This window comes from Argentina silus (genome assembly GCF_951799395.1).
Source record: "Argentina silus genome assembly, chromosome: Y".
In the NCBI taxonomy this organism is placed as follows: Eukaryota; Metazoa; Chordata; class Actinopteri; order Argentiniformes; family Argentinidae; genus Argentina; species Argentina silus.
The window spans coordinates 4,934,670-4,957,169 of NC_139654.1; the positions used below are offsets into that span (position 1 = coordinate 4,934,670).

The 22,500-nt window shown below is 44.8% G+C and overlaps 3 protein-coding genes across 3 annotated transcripts in view; 2 read left to right on the plus strand and 1 right to left on the minus strand.

The window, feature by feature from the left end:
• The window catches only part of LOC310823738 (tripartite motif-containing protein 16-like protein), a 17,726-nt gene extending 8,469 nt beyond the window's left edge, over window positions 1–9,257 (plus strand). Inside the window, exons 3-6 of the mRNA XM_083696587.1 lie at window positions 364–566; window positions 2,145–2,348; window positions 2,508–2,660; window positions 8,389–9,257. Of these exons, the coding sequence (XP_083552713.1) occupies window positions 364–566; window positions 2,145–2,348; window positions 2,508–2,660; window positions 8,389–8,919 (1,091 nt within the window). The 3' untranslated portion in view covers window positions 8,920–9,257. The remainder of the gene's footprint in view (window positions 1–363; window positions 567–2,144; window positions 2,349–2,507; window positions 2,661–8,388) is intronic.
• Window positions 9,258–10,786: 1,529 nt separating this feature from the next.
• The window catches only part of LOC310823739 (uncharacterized protein), a gene marked incomplete at both ends in the record, with an annotated part of 320,139 nt that continues 308,425 nt past the window's right edge, over window positions 10,787–22,500 (minus strand). The window contains 6 exons of the mRNA XM_083696588.1: window positions 10,787–10,842; window positions 16,311–16,454; window positions 16,801–16,847; window positions 16,963–17,136; window positions 17,700–17,873; window positions 19,436–19,609. Coding sequence (XP_083552714.1) covers window positions 10,787–10,842; window positions 16,311–16,454; window positions 16,801–16,847; window positions 16,963–17,136; window positions 17,700–17,873; window positions 19,436–19,609 — 769 coding nt within the window. The remainder of the gene's footprint in view (window positions 10,843–16,310; window positions 16,455–16,800; window positions 16,848–16,962; window positions 17,137–17,699; window positions 17,874–19,435; window positions 19,610–22,500) is intronic.
• LOC310823910 (tripartite motif-containing protein 16-like) overlaps window positions 21,669–22,500 on the plus strand; it is a gene marked incomplete at its 5' end in the record, with an annotated part of 12,260 nt that continues 11,428 nt past the window's right edge. Inside the window, one exon of the mRNA XM_083696851.1 lies at window positions 21,669–22,244. Within this exon, the coding sequence (XP_083552977.1) occupies window positions 21,669–22,244 (576 nt within the window). The remainder of the gene's footprint in view (window positions 22,245–22,500) is intronic.

Consider the following 22,500-nt stretch of genomic DNA (forward strand, 5'->3'; position numbering starts at 1 on the left):
CAACATACGTACATACATACATACATACATACATACATACATACATACATACATACATACATACATATGTACGTACTAACCTGTACTAACCTGTATACATATTAATACATACATACATACATACATACATACATACATACATACATACATGCAAACATACTAACATAATAACATACACATATACAAACATACAAACATACTAACATACATACATACATACATACATACATACATACATACATACGTACATACGTATTAAGGGCTGCTGGGATCAGGAAGATCAGAAGGGGGTCTACAGCTGCCCCCTGTGTAAGGAAAGCTTTATCCCCAGGCCTGTTCTGAGGAAAAACACTCTGTTGACAGAATCAGTGGAGAATCTGAAGAAGACAAGACTCCAAGCTGCTCCTCCTGCTCACTGTTATGCTGGACCTGGAGATGTGGCGTGTGATGTCTGCACTGGGAGAAAGCAGAAAGCCCTCAAGTCCTGTCTGGTGTGTCTGGCCTCTTACTGTGAGACTCACCTCCAGCCTCACTATAAATATCCTGCCTTTAAGAAGCACAAGCTGGTCAAAGCCTCCACACAACTGCAGGAGAAAATCTGCTCTCGTCATGATGAAGTGATGAAGATGTTCTGCCGTACTGACCAGCAGTGTATCTGTTATCTGTGTTCTTTAGATGAACATAAAGGCCATGACACAGTCTCAGCTGCAGCAGAAAGGACGGAGAAACAGGTAAGAAGAAGAGCTTCAGACTGGTATTACTCTGAATATCACATACAGGACAACTATGAGTAATAAGTAAGAACCAGAGCTACTAGTTGGTGACTCTGTCTGTAAAACATCAAAAAGTAAATGTCACTGACTGATTGAATGATATTTCCAGAGATCCACATGACTGTGTTTGTGTATGGAGAGGGTTAAGGTTGTTGGTGTTCTTGTTTTACAATCTGGTTCTTATCAGACAAGTTTTCACAGGTACGATGACTCATAACAGTGTAACAGTGCTTCTCTCTCTTCTGGAATCATAACAGTGTGTAGTATACAGTAACAATGTGTGTGTGTCTACAGCGTCAGCTGGGGATGAGTCAGCAGGAAGTCCAGCAGAGAGTCCAGAAGAGAGAGAAGCAACTGAAGGAGACCAAACAGGCTGTGGAGTCTCTCACAGTGAGTGTGTGTGTGTGTGTGTGTGTGTGTGTGTGTGTGAGAGTGTGTGTGTGTGTTTTCTTTCTTTTCTTCTTTTTGCCCAGTCACTACCCCCCATCATCAGAGGACTTAAGTACTTTGTTTGTTTTATTCATTTTAATAGTTATTACAAATATATTCCATCACTAGGTACCTATTTATGTTATTATTATTTATTCATTTATTTATTATTTTACATGGTCATTGATGTCCATTATGGTTTATTTGGTGTTTTTCCTGTTGTACGTGTTAAGATATATCAACTCCATCCACACACACACTATTAGTAAATAGTATATTTGAATTTAATCTGATTATTTGCTGTAATATTTGATCTGATTGTTCTGGAGGATAACATTGAAATTGTAACCAGCTTTGTATGCCTTGTTTTAACAAGAGTGATACTTTGCACAGTATTTCATTTTCAACATCCCAAAACTGAGATGTTGTGATCTGTATGAAGGCCAACAGGCCTTTTTTAAATCGAGGGTGAGCTTCTTTTAGTAATCTGCTACACAACCAGTTTGGTAAAGTAAAGTATAGTTTTTGAATGATTGAAGCTTTTAGGGAGAGGCCCGTCCTTAAATAGACTGGGTCTTTATACTGACCAGTGATAGCGAGATCAGACCCTCTTGTTGTGTGTCAGATAGTTTGTTGTTTTTGGAGGAACTTCTCCTGCCAGTAATGGATGTTTCAGTATCTCACCAAAGTTTCATATACTTCTACTGGTATGCCATCAAAACCAGGGCTTTTTCCTGTCTGATAAGATTCAATTGCCTTAAGACGTTTGTGTGTGTGTGTGTGTGTGTGTGTGTGTGTGTGTGTGTGTGTGTGTGTGTGTGTGTGTGTGTGTGTGTGTGTGTGTGTGTGTGTGTGTGTGTGTGTGTGTGTGTGTGTGTGTGTGTGTGTGTGTGTGTGTGTGTGTCCTAACAGCGCTCTGCACAGACAGCAGTGGAGGACAGTGAGAGGATCTTCACGGAGCTGATCCGCTCCATTGAGAGAAGGTTGTCTGAGGTGAAGCAGCTGATCAGAGCCCAGCAGAAGGCAGCGGTGAGTCAGGCTGAAGGACTGGTGGAGAAACTGGAGCAGGAGATAGCTGAGCTGAGGAGGAGAGACGCTGAGCTGGAGCAGCTTTCACACACAGAGGATCCCATCCATTTCCTCCAGGTAACCACACTGACCCTCCATCTGCAATACTGAAACAAGATTACTGTTCAGTTATTCATTCATCCTCTGTTCTCTCTATCTCCTTCTCTTTCTCTCTCTGTCTCTGTTTCTCTCTCTCTCTGTCTCTCTCTGCCTCTCTCTCTGTCTCTCTCTCTCCAGAGTTATCAGTCTCTCTCCAGTCCCAGTGTATGTTCAGACTTCCCCAGCATCATTGAGGGTCCTCTTCAGTTGTTTGGAGGTGTGAGTGAGGCTGTGTCTGAGCTGAGAGACAAACTAGAGGACCTCCTTAAGGGAGAATGGCCCAACATCTCAACTACAGGTGGGTTAGGGTTAGGGTTAGGGTTAGGGTTAAGGTTAAACCTTAACCCTAACCCAACATCTCAACTACAGGTGGGTTACAAACTCTACCTGCTCAACTTTCATCACCTCAACTTCAGACCAGTTACAGTTGTGGTCAGAAGTTTACATGCACTTGTAAAGAACATGTATGTCATGGCAGTCTTGAGTTTCCAATCATTTCTACAACTCTTATTTTTCTGTGATGGATTGATTGGAGTACATACTTCTTTGACACAAAAAACATTCATGAAGTTTGGTTCTTTTATGAATTTATTATGGGTCTTCTAAAAATGTGACAAAATCTGCTGGGTCAAAAATATACATACAGCAATGCTAATATTTGATGAAATGTCCCTTGGCCATTTTCACCTCAATTAGACGCTTTTGGTAGCCATCCACAAGCTTCTGGCAAGCTTCTGGTTGAATCTTTGACCACTCCTCTTGACAGAATCGGTGCAGTTCAACTAAATTCAGCACATTCCACTCCATGTTCTCAATGGGGTTTAAGTCAGGACTTTGTGAAAGCCATTCTAAGACCTTAATTCTAGCCTGATTTCGCCATTCCTTTACCACGTTTTTTTGTGACTCAAGACTGCCATGTTCTTTACAAGAGTTCTCTAACCCCTAACCCCTAACCCTAACCCAAATACTAAACCCTCAATGAAAACATCCAACCAACAACAGACCCTAACCCTGACCCCTAACCCAAATACTAAACCCTCAATGAAAACATCCAACCAACAACAGACCTTAACCCCTAACACTGACCCCTAACCCAATTATTAAACCATCAATGAAAACATCCAACCAACCACAGACCCTAACCCTGACCCCTAACCCAAATACTAAACCGTCAATGAAAACATCCAACCAACAACAGACCCTAACCCCTAACCCATACCCCAAACCCAAATACTAAACCGTCAATGAAAACATCCAACCAACAACAGACCCTAACCCCTAATCCTAACCCCAACCCCAACCCGTAACCCTAACCCTAACCCTACTGACGTGCGGCCGCGTTTTCACGGGTTTCCAAAATGTTTTGATCAATATCTCCGTGATAATTCGGCGTATAAACATGGTTTAAATATCGGTAGACTCTCAGCTTTCGATTCTGCACTCCTGTGACATGCCCTCTCACTCACAGACGGAGCTATGAGCCTCAGAACAGCTTGGTACACACCCTCCCTGCGTAATTGGTGAATTTGGTAGAAGCCTTGCTTGAGTCGCTAAGACACTGCCTTTTACCGTCGGTGATTGGTCGATTTACACGTCCATCTTCTTCGCTACACGTGTTGTCGGCATTGTCGGTACTGACAAACATTTCAGTGACAGTGACAGAGACAGAAAGCAGAGAAGATGTGTTTACAAGGATCCATTAGAAGTCCTTTTTTATATTCTGTCTAGTATTTTATTCATATTGTATACCATTTCTGTGTAGCTCAGGACTTCATAGATGAATTTCATGCACCAAAACAATTCATCCACATGGGTAAAGGTCTGTTTTCACGTGGGATTTGAAACATTTCTGAAAAACGGATTCGAAATATTCAGGTTTAGGCCTACTTACCTCTTCACACAGTGCTGTTGGGGTAAACATCTATCACAATCAAGAAAGCTGAGTTTGTACTGAAAATATTGATATGAAACACTTGGGTATTATTTTGTATGGAAGTGACTTCAAATTGAGAAAGAATAAATGTATGTAAAAATGGAGAAAATACCCCTGGTCCCCAAAGGGTTAACCTGCAAAGTGAGGCCTTCTCTTTCCCCCCCCATCAGAACAATGTGGGACCTGTCCATGTTTCCAACCCTTGACTGATACATGTCTCTCTCTCTCTTTCTCTCTCTCTCTCTCCCTCCCTCTCTCCCTCTCTCCCCCCCTCCCTCCCTCCCTCCCTCTCTCCCTCCCTCCCTCCCTACCTCTTCTCTCCATCCAATCTCTCTCTCTCTCTCTTTCCCTCTTTCTCTGTCTTTTTTTCTCTCTCCCTCCCTACCCCCCTCTCTCCCTCTCCCTCCCTCCCTTTCTCCCTCCCTCCCTCTCTCCCTCCCTACCACACTCTCTCCCTCCTTCCCTCTTTCTCTCTCCTTCCCTCCCTTTCCTCCCTCCCTCCCTCCTCTTGCTCTCCGTGCCTCTCTCTCCCTCCCTACCTCTCTCTGCTACTCTACCTACCTCTCTCCCTCCATCCTCTCCCTCCCTCCCTCCCCCACCTCTCTCCCTTTATCTCTCCCTCCCTCTATCCCTCCCTCCTTCCCTCCTCTCCCTCTCTCCCTCCCTCCCTCCTCTTTCTCCCTCCTTCCCTCCCTCTATCCCTCCCTCTATCCTCTCCCTCCCTCTTTCTCTCTCCCTCCTTCCTCTCTCTCCCTCTCACCATCCATCCCTCCCTCTATCAATCCCTCTATCTCTCCCTCCCTCCCACCTCTCCCTCCCTCCCTTCTTCCTCCCTCTATCCTTCCCACTATCCCTCCCTCTATCCCCCTTTTCCTCCCTCCCTACTCTCTCTCCCTCTCTCCCTCAATCCTCTCCCTCCCTCCCTCACCCCCTCTCTCCCTCCTGTCCCTCCCTCTCTGCTTCTCCCTCCCTCCTTCCTCCCTCTATCCCTCCCTCTCTCCCTCAATCCTCTCCCTCCCTCCCTCCCTCCCCCTCTCTCCCTCCCTATCTCTCTCCCTCCCTCCCTCCCCCTCTCTCCCTCCCTATCTCTCTCCCTCTCTCCCTCCTCTCCCTCCATCTTTGCCTCCCTCTCTCCTCTCTCTCCCTCCCTCTATACCTCCTTCTCTGCCTCCCTCCCTCCTCTCTCTCATTCTCTCCCTCCCTCCCTCCTTCCCCCCCTCCTTCCCTCCCTCCCTCTATCCTTCCCTCTATCCTCTCCCTCCCTCTTTCTCCCTCCCTCTCTCCCTCCTTCCCTCCTTCCTCTCCCTCCCTCTCTTTCTCCCTCACTCCCACCTCTCTCTCCCTCTCTCCTTCCTCCCTCTATCAATCCCTCTATCTCTCCCTCTCTCCCTCCCTCCTTCCTCCCTCTATCCTTGCCTCTCTCCCTCCCTATTTCTTTTCCTCTCTCCCTCCTCTCCCTCCCTCTCTGCCTCCCTCCCTCCTCTCTCTCCCTCTCTCCCTCCCTCCTTCATCCCTCTATCCTTCCTCTCCATTCCTCCCTCCCACCCTCTATCACTCCCTCCCTTCCTCTCTCCCTCCCTCTTTCTCCCTCCTTCCCTCTCTCTCTCCCTCCCTCCCTCTCTCCCTCCCTCACTCTTTCTCTCTCTCTCTTTCTTTCACTCCCCTCTCTTTTCTCCCTCCCTCCCTCCTCTTGCTCTCCCTCCGTGCCTCTCTCTCCCTCCCTACCTCTCTCTACTACTCTCCCTCCCTCTCTTCCTACCTCCTTTTTCCCTCTCTCCCTCCCTCTCTCCCTCTATCCTTCCTTTCCCCCCCTCACTCCCTCCCTTCCTCTATACCTCCCGACCTGCATCCCTCCCTCCCTCTTTCCTTCCCTCTCTCCCTCCCTCTATCCTCTTTTTCCCTCTATCTTCTCCCTCTCTCTTTCTCCCTCCCTCTATCCCTCCTCTCCCTCTCTTCCTCCCTCCCTCTATCCCTCCTCTCTTTCTCTTCCTCCCTCCCTCTATCCCTCTTCCCTCTCTTCCTTCATCCCTCCTCTCTCTCTCCCTCAATCCTCTCCCTCTCTCCCTCCCTTCCCCCCCTCTCCCTATCTATCTCCCTCCCTCTATCCCTCTCTCTATCTCTCCTTCTTTCCCTCCCTCTATCCTCTCCCTCCCTCTATGCTCTCCCTCCCTCCCTCCTCCCTCTTTCTCTCTCCCTCCCACCCTCCTCTCTCTCCCTCTCACCCTCCATCCCTCCCTCCCTCTATCAATCCCTCTCTCCATCCCTCCCTCTCTCCCTCTATCCTCTCCCTCCCACTTTCTCCGTCCCTCTCTCCCTTCCACCCTCCCTCTTCTCTCTCCCTCCCTCCCTCTCTCTCCTACTCTCCCTCCCTCAATTCCTCCTCTCCCTCTCTCGCTCCCTCCCTCCCTCCTCTATCTCCCTCTCTCCCTCCCTCCTTCATCCCTCTCACCCTCTATCCTCTCCTTAACTCTTTCTCCCTCTTGCCTCCCTCCTTCCTCCCTCTATCCCTCCCTCCCTCCCTCCTTCCCCCCTCTATCCCCCCCTCCCTCTCTCCCTCCCTCCCTCTCTCCCTCTTTCTCCCTCTCTCCCCCCCTCCCTCTATCCCTCCCTCTCTGCCTCCCTCATTTCTTCCTCTCTCCCTCCCTCCATCCTCCCTCTATCCCTCCCTCTTTCTCCCTCCCTCCTCTCCCTCCCTCCCTCTCTCTCTCTCCCTCCCTCCTCTCTCTATCCCTCCCTCCATCCCTCCCTCCTTTTCTCTCTCCCTCTTTCCCTCCCTCCCTCTCCCTTTCTCCCTCCCTCTACCCCTACCTCCCCTCTCTCTCTCTCTCTCTCTCTCCCTCCCTCTCCTCCCTTCCTCTTTCTTCCTCTCTCTCTCCCTCCCTCCCTCCCTCCCGTCTGTAGTGAATGGAGTGGATGTTTTCCTGCCACCAGAGCCCAAGACCAGAGCCCAGGACCAGTTCTTCCAATGTGAGTGTGTTTCTCCTGAAGTAGCTGACAGTTTCTCTCTCTCTTTATCTCTCCCTCCCTCCCTCTCTCTGTTCCTCCCTCCTCTCCCTCCCTCCCTCCCTCCCTCCATTGATCCTCTCCACAAACCCTGAGACACAACTAGAGATCTCTAGGAGAGGGAGAGACTCATCAAAGACAGCCTACATATCTGACTCTCCCTCTCTCTCCCCCCTCTCTCTCTCTCTTTCTCTCTCCTCTCTCTCCCTCTCTCTCTCTCTCCCTCCATCTTTTTATCTTCCTCCGTCCCCCTCTCTCTTCCTCCTTTCTCTCTCTCTCTCTCCCTCTCTCTTTCTCCTCTCTCTCTCTCCCTCCATCCCTCTCTCTCTCCCTCCATCCCTCTCTCTCTTTCTCTTCCTCCGTCCTCTCTCTCTCTCTCTCTCTCCTCTCTCTCTCTCCTTCCCTCCCTCTCTCTCTTTCTCTTCCTCCGTCTCTCTCTATCTTCCTCCTCTCTCTCTCCCTCTCTCTTTCTCTCTCCTCTCTCTCTCTCCCTCCCTCCATCCCTCTCTCTTTCTCTTCCTCCATCCCCCTCTCTGTTCCTTCTCTCTATCTCCCCTCTCTCTCTCCCTCTCTCTCTCTCTCTTCCTCTGTCCCACTCTCTCCCCCCTCTCCTCTCTCCCCTCTCTCTCTCTCTCCTCTCTCTCTCTCTTCCTCCGTCCCTCTCTCTCTTCCTCTGTCCCACTCTCTCCCCCCTCTCCTCTCTCCCCTCTCTCTCTCTCTCTCTCTCTCTCTTTCTCTTCCTCTGTCCCCCTCTCTCTTCCTCCTCTCTCTCTTATTCTCCCTCTCTCTCTTCCTCTCTCTCTTCTCTCTCTCTCCCTCCATCCCTTTCTCTCTTTCTCTTCCTCTGTCCCCCTCTCTCTTCCTCCTCTTTCTCTCTCTCTCTCCTCTTTTTCTCTCTCTCCTCTCTTTCTCTCTCTCTCTCCCCCTCTCTCTCTCTCTCTCTCTCTCCCCTCTCCTCTCTCTCTCTTTCTCTCTCCTCTCTCTCTCTCCCTCCATCACTCTCTCTCTTTCTCTTCCTCCGTCCCCCTCTCTCTCTCTCTCCCTCCCTCCCTCCCTCCCTCTGCTCTTCCCCCAGATGCCTGTGAGCTCACACTGGACCCAAACACAGCACACAGAGAACTCTCTCTGTCTGAGGAGAACAGAAAGGTGACACTGGGGGAAGAGGAGCAGCTGTATCCTGATCACCCAGAGAGATTTGACTACTGGCCACAGGTGCTGTGTAGAGAGGGTCTGACTGGGCGCCGTTACTGGGAGGTAGAGTGGAGTGGGTGGTGGGCTGATATAGGAGTGACATATAAAGGAATCAGCAGGAGAGGAGGAGGTAATGACTGTGGGTTGGGATACAATGACAAGTCCTGGAGTCTGTTCTGCTCTGGTAACAGTTACTCCGCCATACACAATAATAATAAGACTGACATACCTGTCCCATCCTCTGGCTCCCACAGAGTAGGAGTGTATCTGGACTGGCCGGCCGGCACTCTGTCCTTCTACAGGGTCTCCTCTGACACACGGACCCTCCTGCACACATTCCACTCCACATTCACTGAGCCCCTCTACCCAGGGTTTAGGTTTTTGTACTTTGACTGTTCAGTGACCCTGTGTAAACTAGTCTAAGGGAGATCACACTGAACACCAAAGGCTCAAAGATGACGGATCAGAACATGATGCAGTTGGATAGTGGTGTGTTTTCACTGAGATGTTGGATGTACAGATGTTCCCTCTCCTAGTGTGTCGGGTGTAGTGTGTAGTGTGTAGGATTGTTGTGTGTAGTTATATTATGTTTTACTATATATATATATATATATATATATATATATATATATATAGTAAAACATAATATAACTACACACAACAATCCTACACACTATATATATTATGTCACATATATATTAAATGTCACATATATATTATGTCACATGTCACATATATATTAAATAAAAATGCATCTGATAGTAAAATAGACTGCAATAGAGTGACAAAAAATAGAAGCTTACATGTTTTTTATTTTTTTTGATGGAAATGCATCTGACAATCCAGATGAATGATTAGATGATCAAATCAGACTGATGATGAACTCTGAGAATAACACAGGAGAGAGTGTCTGTATGTATATAAGAGTTGGTTAGATTGGGTGTTTGAGTTGTGATGCTGGATCACGTTGCTGTGTGTAAGATAGCAGGGAGTGGATGTGAAGACAGCTCTCCTTCTCTGTCAGTACAACATGGACATGTTCTGTAATTCACTTTCCATAGATTCTTTCACCTGTCTCTCTATCCAACGTACATGTTGTTCCTTCTCCTGTGTGTGTGTGTGTGTGTGTGTGTGTGTGTGTGTGTGTGTGTGTCTGTGTGTGTCTGTGTGTGTCTGTGTGTGTCTGTGTGTGTCTGTGTGTGTCTGTGTGTCTGTGTGTGTGTGTGTGTGTGTGTGTGTGTGTGTGTGTGTGTGTGTGTGTATATAAGAGTTGGTTAGATTGGGTGTTTGAGTTGTGTCACCGAGGGTGAGTCTAGCACGTCCTTTCCCCGGCCTGAACACCATTCCCAACGTTCCCCAGTTAAGCACGGCAGGATCGTCCCGAGGTTTGAGAGCAACCTTGGTGAATCACCATGACACTGCTAGAAAGAGAAAAAGCTTAGCAGCCGGGGGCCCGACCTGACGAGGGACACCGCGGCTGAGGATGTTCCTGAAACACATTTTATCTTCCATCTATCCCTCAAATAGGTGCAACTGCATAACTGCTTATGAATGATAAGTTGATTCAAATAGGTGCGACTGCATAACTGCTTATGAATGATAAGTTGATTCAAATAGGTGCGACTGCATAACTGCTTATGAATGATAAGTTGATTCAAATAGGTGCGACTGCATAACTGCTTATGAATGATAAGTTGATTCAAATATGTGTGACTGCATAACTGCTTAAGAGGAACTAGAGTGTGAGTGTATGACCCCGTGTCAACATGTCTGCTTAGGCCTCATTATGATGACGGCATGCTACCAATGAAAGTACTAAGAATATAAGAATACCAATGTTTGATTGTGTGAATCTTACTCAGGGATGATTACTGATGTATGATACTATATTACTGACGTTTATTTTGATGATACGGAGTTTTATTATTGCATATAAGGGGATATTATATAGGGCCTTCGGGGTGAAGTATGTCAGGTGGTGGGAATCCCCAACAAAAAGTACTACTGTGTCCATAATCAAGTATGAGAATGATAACAATGATTAAGTGTAACAATGTGAAGTATAGAGTGATTTATTGGTTTTGATCTATTGATATGTGTGATTACTATACTGTATTACTGTTTGGATGTATTGTATTGATGTTGATGAGGTTTTGTAACACTGAGAGTTGAGGGACAGAGAAAGTTCCTTAAAAGGACTTCCCCAAAAGCACTTCCTTATTTACTTTAGAAGGAAGCTACTTAGCTACTAGCTTAGCTTAGCCACGGTTCTAGCTAATCGCTCAAAGGGTTAAACACCGCTCTGTTTGTAGACAAAGAAGATGTCACATGTGAGGAATCTTGGGTCTGTTAGTAAACAGAGATTATGTCATATGGGAGGAGTTTTGGATCAAAAGCAGAGTATAAAAAGAGCTCCCCGGAGCAGCGCAGCGGTCATTCCCCGCTGAGGAGCGTTAAAACCTGAAGAACCGGAGCAGGACGGAGCGTGTTGGATACCTCACCCCGGGGTGGAACTGGAGCTCTCATAGTCTGGTGCCCGAGAAGTTCTCCGTGGCCGGAGTTCACACTCTGATCAAATCCTGACTAACGGACTCGCCACTGGATTGAGGAACCGGCTTCACTCGACGGAGAGGAACTGGGACTTCTCTAAATTTCACAGACAAGTACATTAGGCAGAGGAGGGATAGAGGTAGAGATTTTATTATTTTCTAATTTTTCTAATTTTTATATTTTCATCATTTTTATATTTTAATACTCTGTCTGTAACCCATTTTTATGATAACTTAGCTATGCTGTAATGCTTTAATCCATTATTAAACAATCTAACCTGCATTTAAAGTAACAGTTTTCTAAACTAAATTTTTAAAAATGTTATTTTTATTGAACTATTCCATTCATCATTAGTATTTTACCTCCTCCTAGTGACATAAAAGGTTATAGATTACTGTGCATATTTCATCATAGGATCAGAATGGTTATATCTAGCCCATCATTACCTCCTTTGGGTAAATTGTACTTACCGATAAACACCTTTCCGCAACCACACCAACTTGCACTCATATAAGATTAGAGCAGTCGTTAACCATAGAGGTTACCCACTTCTGTGTACGGTTTTCGGGGGAGTTTTCAGTTCAACTGAAGTGGGTAAAGGAAGTCAATGGAGGAACTATGGGACATAGACTGTTATCAGCGGAGTGAGTCTAATCCACACCAACCTACACCGGACCTGTTCGGAAGTAGCTTACAGGGTAAGACCCTGCAGGCTGACGTCCATACCTGTTAGTCGGAGGGTTGGTCCGGGGTCCTGTACAGGGCCTGACTGCCGGGAGACAGTAGTTGAATCACTAGTAGTTGAATCACTAGTAGTTGAATCATCACTAGCAGTTGAACCACTAGTAGTTGAATCACTAGTAGTTGAATCACTAGCAGTTGAATCACTAGTAGTTGAATCACTAGCAGTTGAATCACTAGCAGTTGAATCATCACTAGTAGTTGAATCATCACTAGTAGTTGAATCACTAGTAGTTGAATCATCAGTAGTTGAATCACTAGTAGTTGAATCATCACTAGTAATCGAATCACTAGTAGTTGAATCACTAGTAGTTGAATCATCACTAGTAGTTGAATCACTAGTAGTTGAATCATCACTAGTAGTTGAATCATCACTAGTAGTTGAATCACTAGTAGTTGAATCACTAGTAGTTGAATCACTAGTAGTTGAATCACGAGTAGTTGAATCACAACACAGCAAAATCGACAGACTCAAATTAACTCTAATAGAGTTAATTTCAACACTTTTAAAGTGTCCGGAGGGGTCCACTCCCCACAGAGTGAATTTAACACTTTTGAAAGTGTTGCCATGTTTCCACTATAATAGAGTTATGTATCAACTCTTTCTATAGTTGACATTTAACACTGGTTAACATTTACCAGTGTTACATGTTTTCAACTCCAGTGCTTAGTGTTAGAAATTAACTCTCTCAGTGTGATTTGAATTTCTATAAAAGGAGTTGCCTCATTAACACTATAAAGTCAAAATATGCTACTATACAATTAAAATAAAACATTTAAATATTTCAATAATTCGGTAATAAACCAATTAAAAATAAGAATGACGTACAAGTTGATTGCTTTATGAAAAACATTTTTTATTTTGTTATCATCCAGATCTTGATGGCAGATAAAACAAAGACAATTTAAATGTACACGTCACACTGGCTCCCTTCTGTAGGTAAGCAAAGGTACAAAGTAAATATGCATGGTTTTTATTACTAAGCATTTCATCACATCTTATTTACAGATGGAATGAACAAAATTAGATGATGTATGTCACAGAATAGTACCAGACTTTGAGGCTTATTTATTCAAAATAAAAAATAATGTAATAACTTCACTGTGTGTCATGCCTGAGGTTTCTGTCCGGTGACTCTGGCGCCCCCCTCTGGCTATACGGGTCAGTGCCTCCCAATCTACCTTGAATCACCCTCATTCATATCACCTGTGTGTTCTGTCCCCTGTTTGTATAAATAGCCTGTGTGTTCCCCCATGTCGTCGTCTGAGATTCTCCCTGTTGTCTGTGAGTACCCTGTCTGTCTGCTAGTATCGCCAGTCCCAGTGATTCCCGTTTGTATTATCTTTCCACTTGTTAAGTGAGTACTTTATTTAAAGACCTTGTTTTCTCCACCTTTGTTTTACCGTTTGGTCCCAGTGTTTGTTTGTTCCCGACTCCCTACCTTTGATATTAAAACCCCCGCTTAAGAACACTTTACGCTGTTGTCTGAGTATCTCTCCGCTCTTGGGTCCACCACACTACCACCCAGCCCTAACACTGTGACAACTTTGTGACAGAAGTGCAATCTGTATTTACTGAGAACTTTTCTACATATAAGAATAGGGCACTATGTATGCTTTGTGACTATTCTCATTAGAGCACTGCTTGTCAAATGGTTTGAAATGAGTCAGTTCATCCACGCAGATAACAGAAAACTCATCCATTTGGTCTTCTATACAGTAGGCATTAAAGTGGTCATCATAGTACATTGTTTCTACATTACAGGCTATTATGAAAGCACGCTCTTCGTATATAATAATATCACAGATCTTTTTGAAAGCAGGGAGATCATCGGTACATCCAGTGCATATGAACAAATCAACCTGGTAATCAGTACCATCATTTCTGACCCAGTTGGTGCTTGAAACACTTGAACATGCTTCTAAATATAATGTCTGACTAAGTTCTTCCCCACCTTGCAAGGTGCTGATTGTTTTTGATGTTGTAGGACCAAATTCAAATCGTCTAAAACAATAACTTTCAAATTGAAACACCAGTTGGCGCTGATGCTGCTTCACCAATGATTTGGTGAGATTTTTTAAATTTTTACCACATCTTTTGAAAAATGTGTGTTTGGCTTCAAATCGCATGCACCACATATGGATAAGAGGGCCAATTTTTTGTATGCATCTCGGATAGTGTATCATCAAATGGTGCTTGGGGATCAACTTCTTGTCGGGAAACAATGCTTTGAACAGAGTATGGTGATCACAGATCAGATGTTTCAAGTAAGATACCATCCCATCAGTTATGGTGTAGGAAAACACTATATTGACTATCTGTATTAGAAGCAGAAGAAAGTTCCAGTGACTGTTATCCCTTTCAATGACATCACCCAATATAAGTGGAATGTTGCGCAGAAGACACCATGACTGGACGGCATTCTGACCCAGGTGTTTGCTCTTATCATCCATCTTTAACCCACTTGGTTTGTTTTTATGTTCTGTGTAACCGTAATTAAAGCTCTGTATCCTGTCTGACAATGAGTTCAAAGAGACATAGCCCTGTTTAACAAGGTACTCAAAAACCAGCCTAAGTTCATACTGTACCACACCCTCTAGCAAATCATGCATTATATCAACAGCATAGTTATCAGTGTTATGGAAATACTCTAATGAATTGAGCACACATGACTTTTTAACACCATATAATGAACGCAGTTCAGGATTTTCAATTAGTGACCTACAATGTTCAGTATGACCCTCTTTGGAACGGAAAATTAACCCAGGATGATTCTCAGTAAATACATATTGCACTTCTTCCTTACTCATTAAACAAAACCTACAAAAATGTGTTGCACTGAAAGATTCCACAAACCTCAACAAGCTATTTAAAGCCAGATTATCTCCTGTTGCTTGAATTACTGAGCCAAACAATGGTTGTTCAAAACAAGGAAGCTGAAGATTTTTTAGAGTAAAGTAGACACCCTCAATTTTGTGTATCACCTTCTTGGAACCAAGAGGGTTAGCAGTTTCAAAATCGTCGTAATAGAGCTACTCACAACCAACACACATTTCTTCAGCAGAGAAAAAACAAACCCAAACAACTTGTTTTCTTCCTTTTATCACACTGAGCTCAAATGCACAAATGTTGTAAACAAGTCACTCAACAAGTTGAATTGAGTCCATCTTAAATCAAGGATAATAGTTACAACTATCCTTGTACTCAGACTCAACTCAACTTGTTGAGTGACTTGTTTAAGACATTTTTGCTTTTTAGCAAATGTTAAAAGTGTCATAGTAAAGGGTCTGAATACTTCTGTACATGACATATTTCTGTATTTCAAAATGTTTAAAAAACGTGTTTTCCCTTTGTCATGATGGGATATTGCGTGAGGATTGATGGCAAAAATAAATAAACGTAATCACTTTTATCTACCAGGTTATTTTCTTTATTTACACATGATTCTATCTTTTCACACGTCCATTTCAGTCCATTATGGTACATTGTGTATTATTTCTGGTGTACATGCAAACAAGACATGCCTCTCTGACATGAGGAGAGTCAACATGAGGTAACATGGCTCTTTGTTTCACAAACACTTTGTTTATATGGACATCATCATCATCATCATCATCATTGTAGTAAATGAAGGACCTTGACTCCAGGGTTAGTTCAGGCTAGTAGACTAGTGCTGCCTTCATCAGAATGAGAAGGAGGAGGCAGAAGGTGAGAGTTACTGTCATTACTACCAAAACACAGAGGCACTTGGGGGGGAAATGAGGTTTGGTAGTTGTGTTTGGTCCATGGGAGAATAGAAGAGGGAAATAAACTATACATGTTAACATAAAGCATGATGGCCGACAGTACCTATTCTATTGCAGTCTATTTCACTATCAGATGCATTTTATTTAATTTAATAATATATATATATATACATTAAAAAAAAAACATAATTATATAATAATAATATATAAAAAATAATATAACTACACACTACACCCTACACTCTACACACTACACCCCACACACTGCACACTGGGAGAGGGAACATCTGTACATCCAACATCTCAGTGAAAACACACCACTATCGAACTGCATCATGTTCTGATCAATCATCTTTGAGCCTTTGGTGTTCAGTGTGATCTCCCTGAGACTAGTTTACACAGGGTCACTGAACAGCCATACCCAAGACAAAACCCTGGGTAGAGGGACTCAGTGAATGTGGAGTGGTATGTGTGCAGGAGGGTCCGTGTGTCAGAGGAGACCCTGTAGAAGGACAGAGTGCCGGCCGGCCAGTCCAGATACACTCCTACTCTGTGGGAGCCAGAGGAGGGGACAGGTATGTCAGTGTTGTTCTTATTGTGACAGGCGGAGTATCTGTCATCAGAGCAGAACAGCCTCCAGGACTTGTCATTGTATCCCAACCTACAGTCATCACCCCTCCCTCTCCTGCTGATTCCTTTATATGTCACTCCTATACCAGCCACTCCCCCACTCCACTCTACCTCCCAGTAACAGCACCCAGTCAGACCCTCTCTACACAGCACCTGTGACCAGGAGTCAAATCTCTCTGGGTGATCAGGATACGGCTGCTCCTTTCTCCCCAGTGTCACCTTTCTGTTCTCCTCAGACAGAGAGAGGAGTCTGTGTGCTGTGTTTGGGTCCAGTGTGAGCTCACAGGCATCTGATTGAGGGGGCAAAAATAATCATCAAATCAATATAATTGAATAAATTACAATATTCACAATGTCATGCTGTTATGATAACATTATTTTTTTCCAAAAATATGACTTATTAATTTAAAATGTTTTACAAGGGATACAACTAATTCACATTTACTAATATTTTACATTTACATATGAATACATTTACATTTACAGAAATTACAATGAAAGTGGTACAGGGTGAAGAGGTCTTTAGGAGAGACCATTAGGATGTAACATACAATACTGGTGCTCTGTTTGAACTCTGCTGTACCCTGGTTCTTGAGTAATATCACAGTCCTATTCTCTACAGCGGTGGTGACTTACATTTGATCAGCCCAGGTTTGAGCCTGCACTCTCCACCATGGTCCACACTATATCAACCACAGAAGAACCCACAGAGGTTGAATGACACACTCACAATCATGTGGAAAATAGATACAGTGCATTCATCTCATTGATACGTCCAGCCACATATTCAGCCTTTACCTGAGTGTCTGTAGTTTACAGAGTGGATCTTTCTGTACAGCAGAGAGCAGCGCCAGTCCTGAGTCTCCTGGGTGATTGTAGCTGAGGTCCAGCTCTCTCAGGTGGGAGGGATTAGACCTCAGAGCTGAAGCCAGAGAAACACAGCCTTCCTCTGGGACTCCACAGCCTGACAACCTGGGGAAATAGTGTCACTCCATCAGATATCAAGAATCTGATTATTCCTCTCTAATGTACATGTGCAGCTTTAAATCCTCTTCATTTGGCAGTTGAAAGGCCACATATGAATGAGGAATACAAATAAATACATGAAACCAAACGATTACTGTGGTGCAAGAATTCATGAGTGAGAGTTATAGTTGCTCTCAACAAGGGAGCAATTAACTATGGATACATTTGTAGTGACTGGATTTCTACATCTGGTATAATGCATTTGCTAGTTGTTGGGTTAGTGCAGTATTGTCCCATGAGCTGATCTAAGGCCAGGTGGGTCAGGATTTCAGGAGAGTAAAGTTATTCACACAGTGCAGACAGAGCAGCCCCCCTGCCACCACACACACACACACACACACACACACACACACACACACACACACACAGTAATTGATTGGAAGATAATGTACATTGTCTGTCTCAATTATTGAGCCTTTCTATGCAAGTATCATTGATTCCATAGAATGATAATGTAACATACACTTAGGAATGATGCGTCTGGCAACAAGAATAGTCTCAGACCTCACCTCAGTGTCTGTAGTTGACAGTGTGGACTCCCCAGTCCAGCAGAGAGCAGCTTCTCCCCCCCGTCACCTAGATCATTACTACTGAGGTCCAGCTCTCTCAGGTGGCAGGAGTCTGAGCTGAGAGCTGAGGCCAACGCTTCACAGCATCTCTCTGTGAGGTGACATCCATTCAGCCTGAATGAGGAATACAAATAAATACATGAAGCCAAACGATCATTGTGCTGCATTATGATAAGAATTCATGATTCAAGCCAATCACAGGCAGGTTTGTAGTCATTGTATTTCTAAGTGTGGTATATGTGCTAGCTATTGGGTTCGTGCTGTGTTCTGTAGCCCCATTAGCTGATGTAAGACCAGATTGTTCAGGAATTGAGGAGAGTAACGGTATTCAGAGAGTGCCCCCCCCCCTTCACACACACATACACTCTTTGAAATTCTGCCTTTAATGATAAATAGAGCTGAATATGATGTAATTATAAGCTGTACAATAAATGATTGTTGCATTGTGTGCCTTATTCCCATGCTCCCTCCTTGATAGTGTGAGGGGAGACAGATTTCTCATCTGTCATTTATGATATTCTAATAATCAATACAGCCAAACAACAATCTATTTTAATCAGTATGACCATGTCATGAGGATTATAGTTTTTCAGTCATACACTGTTCATTGATTCCTTTATGATCAGTATTATACTTGTTTATGATTGTATGTAGTAACGGTACGAATCAAGACAGCCAGTCAGGTTGACAGCGGTTATATCTGTCCCCTGGGTTATATCTGTTGGTGGGGATGTGCTGAGTCAGCTGCAAGGCCATCCTGACCTAAAGGTCGGCATCTTGTTATTGAACTGTGCATGTGTTGCTGTCCCTATGAAATGGTTACTCAAAAACACCCCATCTGAGATAGGTAAGACGGTATCCTTCATCGCTTTTTTTAAACTATGAAGACCGCTCAGATTGTGGACCTTATATTGACTTATTCATCTTTTTGGAGGGGAAAGTAGTCCTAGGTTAAGGGTGCATGCACGGGATGACGTTCTGGGAGTTGACAAAAGAAAAAGGTGGAATGCAAATAAAGTGGTAGGACTAGAGTTGTCACAGTGAAGAGTTTAGGAATTGATTGGAAGATCATGTAAATGTTCTGTCTCCATCATTGAGATTTGCAGAGCAAGTGTCATTGATAATGTAACACACTTAGGACTGATGTGTCTGACAACAAGAATAGTCTCAGACCTCACCTCAGTGTCATTATGATAATAATTCATGAGTGAGAGTTATAGTTGCTCTCAACAGGGGAGCAATTATCCATGGATACTTTTGTAGTGACTCGATTTCTACGTCTGGTATAATGTATTTGCTTGCTATTGGGTTAGTGCAGTATTGTGGAGTCCCATGAGCTGATCTAAGGCCAGGTGGGTCAAGATTTGAGCAGGGCAACATATTCAGAGAGTGAAGACAGAGCAGACCCCCTCCCACCACACACACACACACACACACACACACACACACACACACACACACACACACACACACACACACACACACACACACACACGCACACACACACACACACACACACATGCACACTTACACACACTATAGGAATTGATTGGAAGATAATGTCCTTTGTCTGTCTCAATTATTGAGCCTTTCAGTGCAAGTATCATTGATTCCATAGAATGATAATGTAACTTAGGAATGATGTGTCTGACAACAAGAATAGTCTCAGACCTCACCTCAGTGTCTGTAGTTGACAGTGTGGACTCCCCAGTCCAGCAGAGAGCAGCTTCTCCCCACCGTCACCTAGATCATTATTACTGAGGTCCAGCTCTCTCAGGTGGCAGGAGTCTGAGCTGAGAGCTGAGGCCAACGCTTCACAGCATCTCTCTGTGAGGTGACATCCATTCAGCCTGAATGAAGAATACAAATAAATACATGCAGCCAAACGATCACTGTGGGGCATTATGATAAGAATTCATTATTCAAGCCAATCACAGGCATGTTTGTAGTCAATGTATTTCTCAGTCTGGTATATTTGATTGCTATTGGGTTGTGTAGCCCCATCAGCTGATCTCAGGCCAGATTGATGAGGAATTGAGGAAAGAAAGGTTATTGAGAGTGCCCCCACACCTAACCACACACACACACACACACACACACACACACACACACACACACACACAGACACACACACACACAGACACACACACACACACACAACCATGATATAGGAATTGATTGGAAAATAATGGACATTGTCTGTCTCAATCATTGAGCCTTGCAGAGCAACAAGAGTATCATTGATAATGTAACAGACACTTAGTAATGACGTGTCTGACAACAAGAATAGTCTGAGATCTCACCTCAGTGTCTGTAGTTGACAGGGTGGACTCCCCAGTCCAGCAGAGAGCAGCTACATGCAGCCAAAAGATCACTGTGGTGCATTATGATAAGAATGCATAAGTGAGAGTTATAGTTGCTCTCAACAGGGGAGCAAGCAACCATGGATCCCTTTGTAGTGACTGGATTTCTATGTCTGGTATCATGTATTTGATAGCTATTGGGTTAGTGCAGTATTGTGGAGTCCCATGAGCTGATCTAAGGCCAGGAGGGTCAGGATTTGAGGAGGGCAAACATATTCAGAGAGTGAAGACAGAGCAGCCCCCCCTCCCACCACACCTCGCTGTTGGGCCAGGTTTCCGTGAGAACCATCATGTTGCAGTCCGTCATCCATGTGTGTGTGTGTGTGTGTGTGTGTGTGTGTGTGGGGGGGGGGGGGGGGGGGGATCCGCAGCCGCAGTTCATCCATCTTGTCTCATCCAGGGAAGGAACATCGGTGAGGAGAAAAGACGAGGTAGTGAGAGTCGATGTGGATGTTATCTTGAGCCGAGCTCTCAGCCCACCTCGGCTCCCTCGGCTGGGTTTTCCATCCCGGTCGGTGTAGCGGAGTCAGCTGGTCCCGCTGTTCTGCTCTAATCTCAGGGTATTGCGTCGATAAAAGATGTCTGGAATGCCGGAGCCGATGTCCAGAAGTTGTCGTCGGCTGTACGATATGGACGCTAAACTGTTTTTAGCGAGAATTCTTGAAATAAACACGCAAATAGCCACTAATTCAGCGAGACAGCGGGCTTCGCGATGTATGCGCGCCGCCATCTTGGTACACGCCCTCCCTGCGTGATTGGTGGATTTGGTAGCAGGCTAGGTTGAGTCGCTCAGACGCTGCCTTTTGATTGGTCGATTCGCACGTCCGTCTTCTTCGCCACACGTGTTGTCGGTATTGACAAACATTTCAGTGACATGCGCGCGATGCAGTGCTAATATTAGCATGTAGCCTACTTCACTGGATAAGAATACAACAATAGCATTTAGCATACTCCACCGGCTATGAATGCAACGTTAGCATGCAGCCTACTCCATTGGATAACCCTACTACGTTAACATGGAACATACTCCACTGGATATCAAAACCAAGATGGCGGCGCGCATGCGTCGCGCGCATGTCACTGTCACTGAAATGTTTGTCAATGCCGACAACACGTGTAGCAACCTGATGTGGTGTGTGTGGGAGGGAGCTGAGAGGAATGTAGGGTGGAGCATTACTCTCACACACACACACACACACACACACACACGCACGCACGCACGCACACACACACACACACACACACACCACTCCACCGACAGTTGCAGAGACACAGAACAAGGAAGTGTTCCCGCCTACAAGCACAAACACTTCTAGGAAAACAAAACTTACAATATCTCTGACACTCTGCTGTGGAATGTAGGGTGGAGCATTACTCTCACACACACACACACACACCACATAAACGCACACACACACACCACTCCCCCGACAGTGACACAGACACAGAACAAGGAAGTGTTCCGCCCACAAGCACTTCTAGGAAAACAAAACTTACAGTGTCTCTGACACTCGACGCTGCTCAGTCTGGTCGTGTGTGCAGCAAAATGGCAGAGAGCATGGACTCTATTAGCTGTCCGATCTGTCTGGATCTACTGAAGGATCCGGTGACTATTCCCTGTGGACACAGCTACTGTATGGGCTGTATTAAGGGCTGCTGGGATCAGGATGATCAGAAGGGGGTCTACAGCTGCCCCCTGTGTAAGGAAAGCTTTATCCCCAGGCCTGTTCTGAGGAAAAACACTCTGTTGGCTGAATTAGTGGAGAATCTGAAGAAGACAAGACTCCAAGCTGCTCCTCCTGCTCACTGTTATGCTGGACTTGGAGATGTGGAGTGTGATGTCTGCACTGGGAGAAAGCAGAAAGCCCTCAAGTCCTGTCTGGTGTGTCTGGCCTCTTACTGTGAGACTCACCTCCAGACTCACTATGAATCTCCTGCCTTTAAGAAGCACAAGCTGGTCAACGCCTCCACACAACTGCAGGAGAAGATCTGCTCTCTTCATGATGAAGTGATGAAGATTTTCTGCCGTACCGACCAGCAGTGTATCTGTTATCTGTGTTCTTTAGATGAACATAAAGGCCATGACACAGTCTCAGCTGCAGCAGAAAGGACAGAGAAACAGGTAAGAAGAAGAGCTTCAGACTAGTATTACTCTGAGTATCACATACAGGACAACTATGAGTAATAAGTAAGAACCAGAGCTACTAGTTGGTGACTCTGTCTGTAAAACATCTAAAAGTAAATGTCACTGACTGATTGAATGATATTTCCAGAGATCCAAAGTCTCTTCCACATGACTGTGTTTGTGTAGGGAGAGGGTTAAGGTTGTTGATGTTCTTGTTTTACAATCTGGTTCTTATCAGACAAGTTTTAACAGG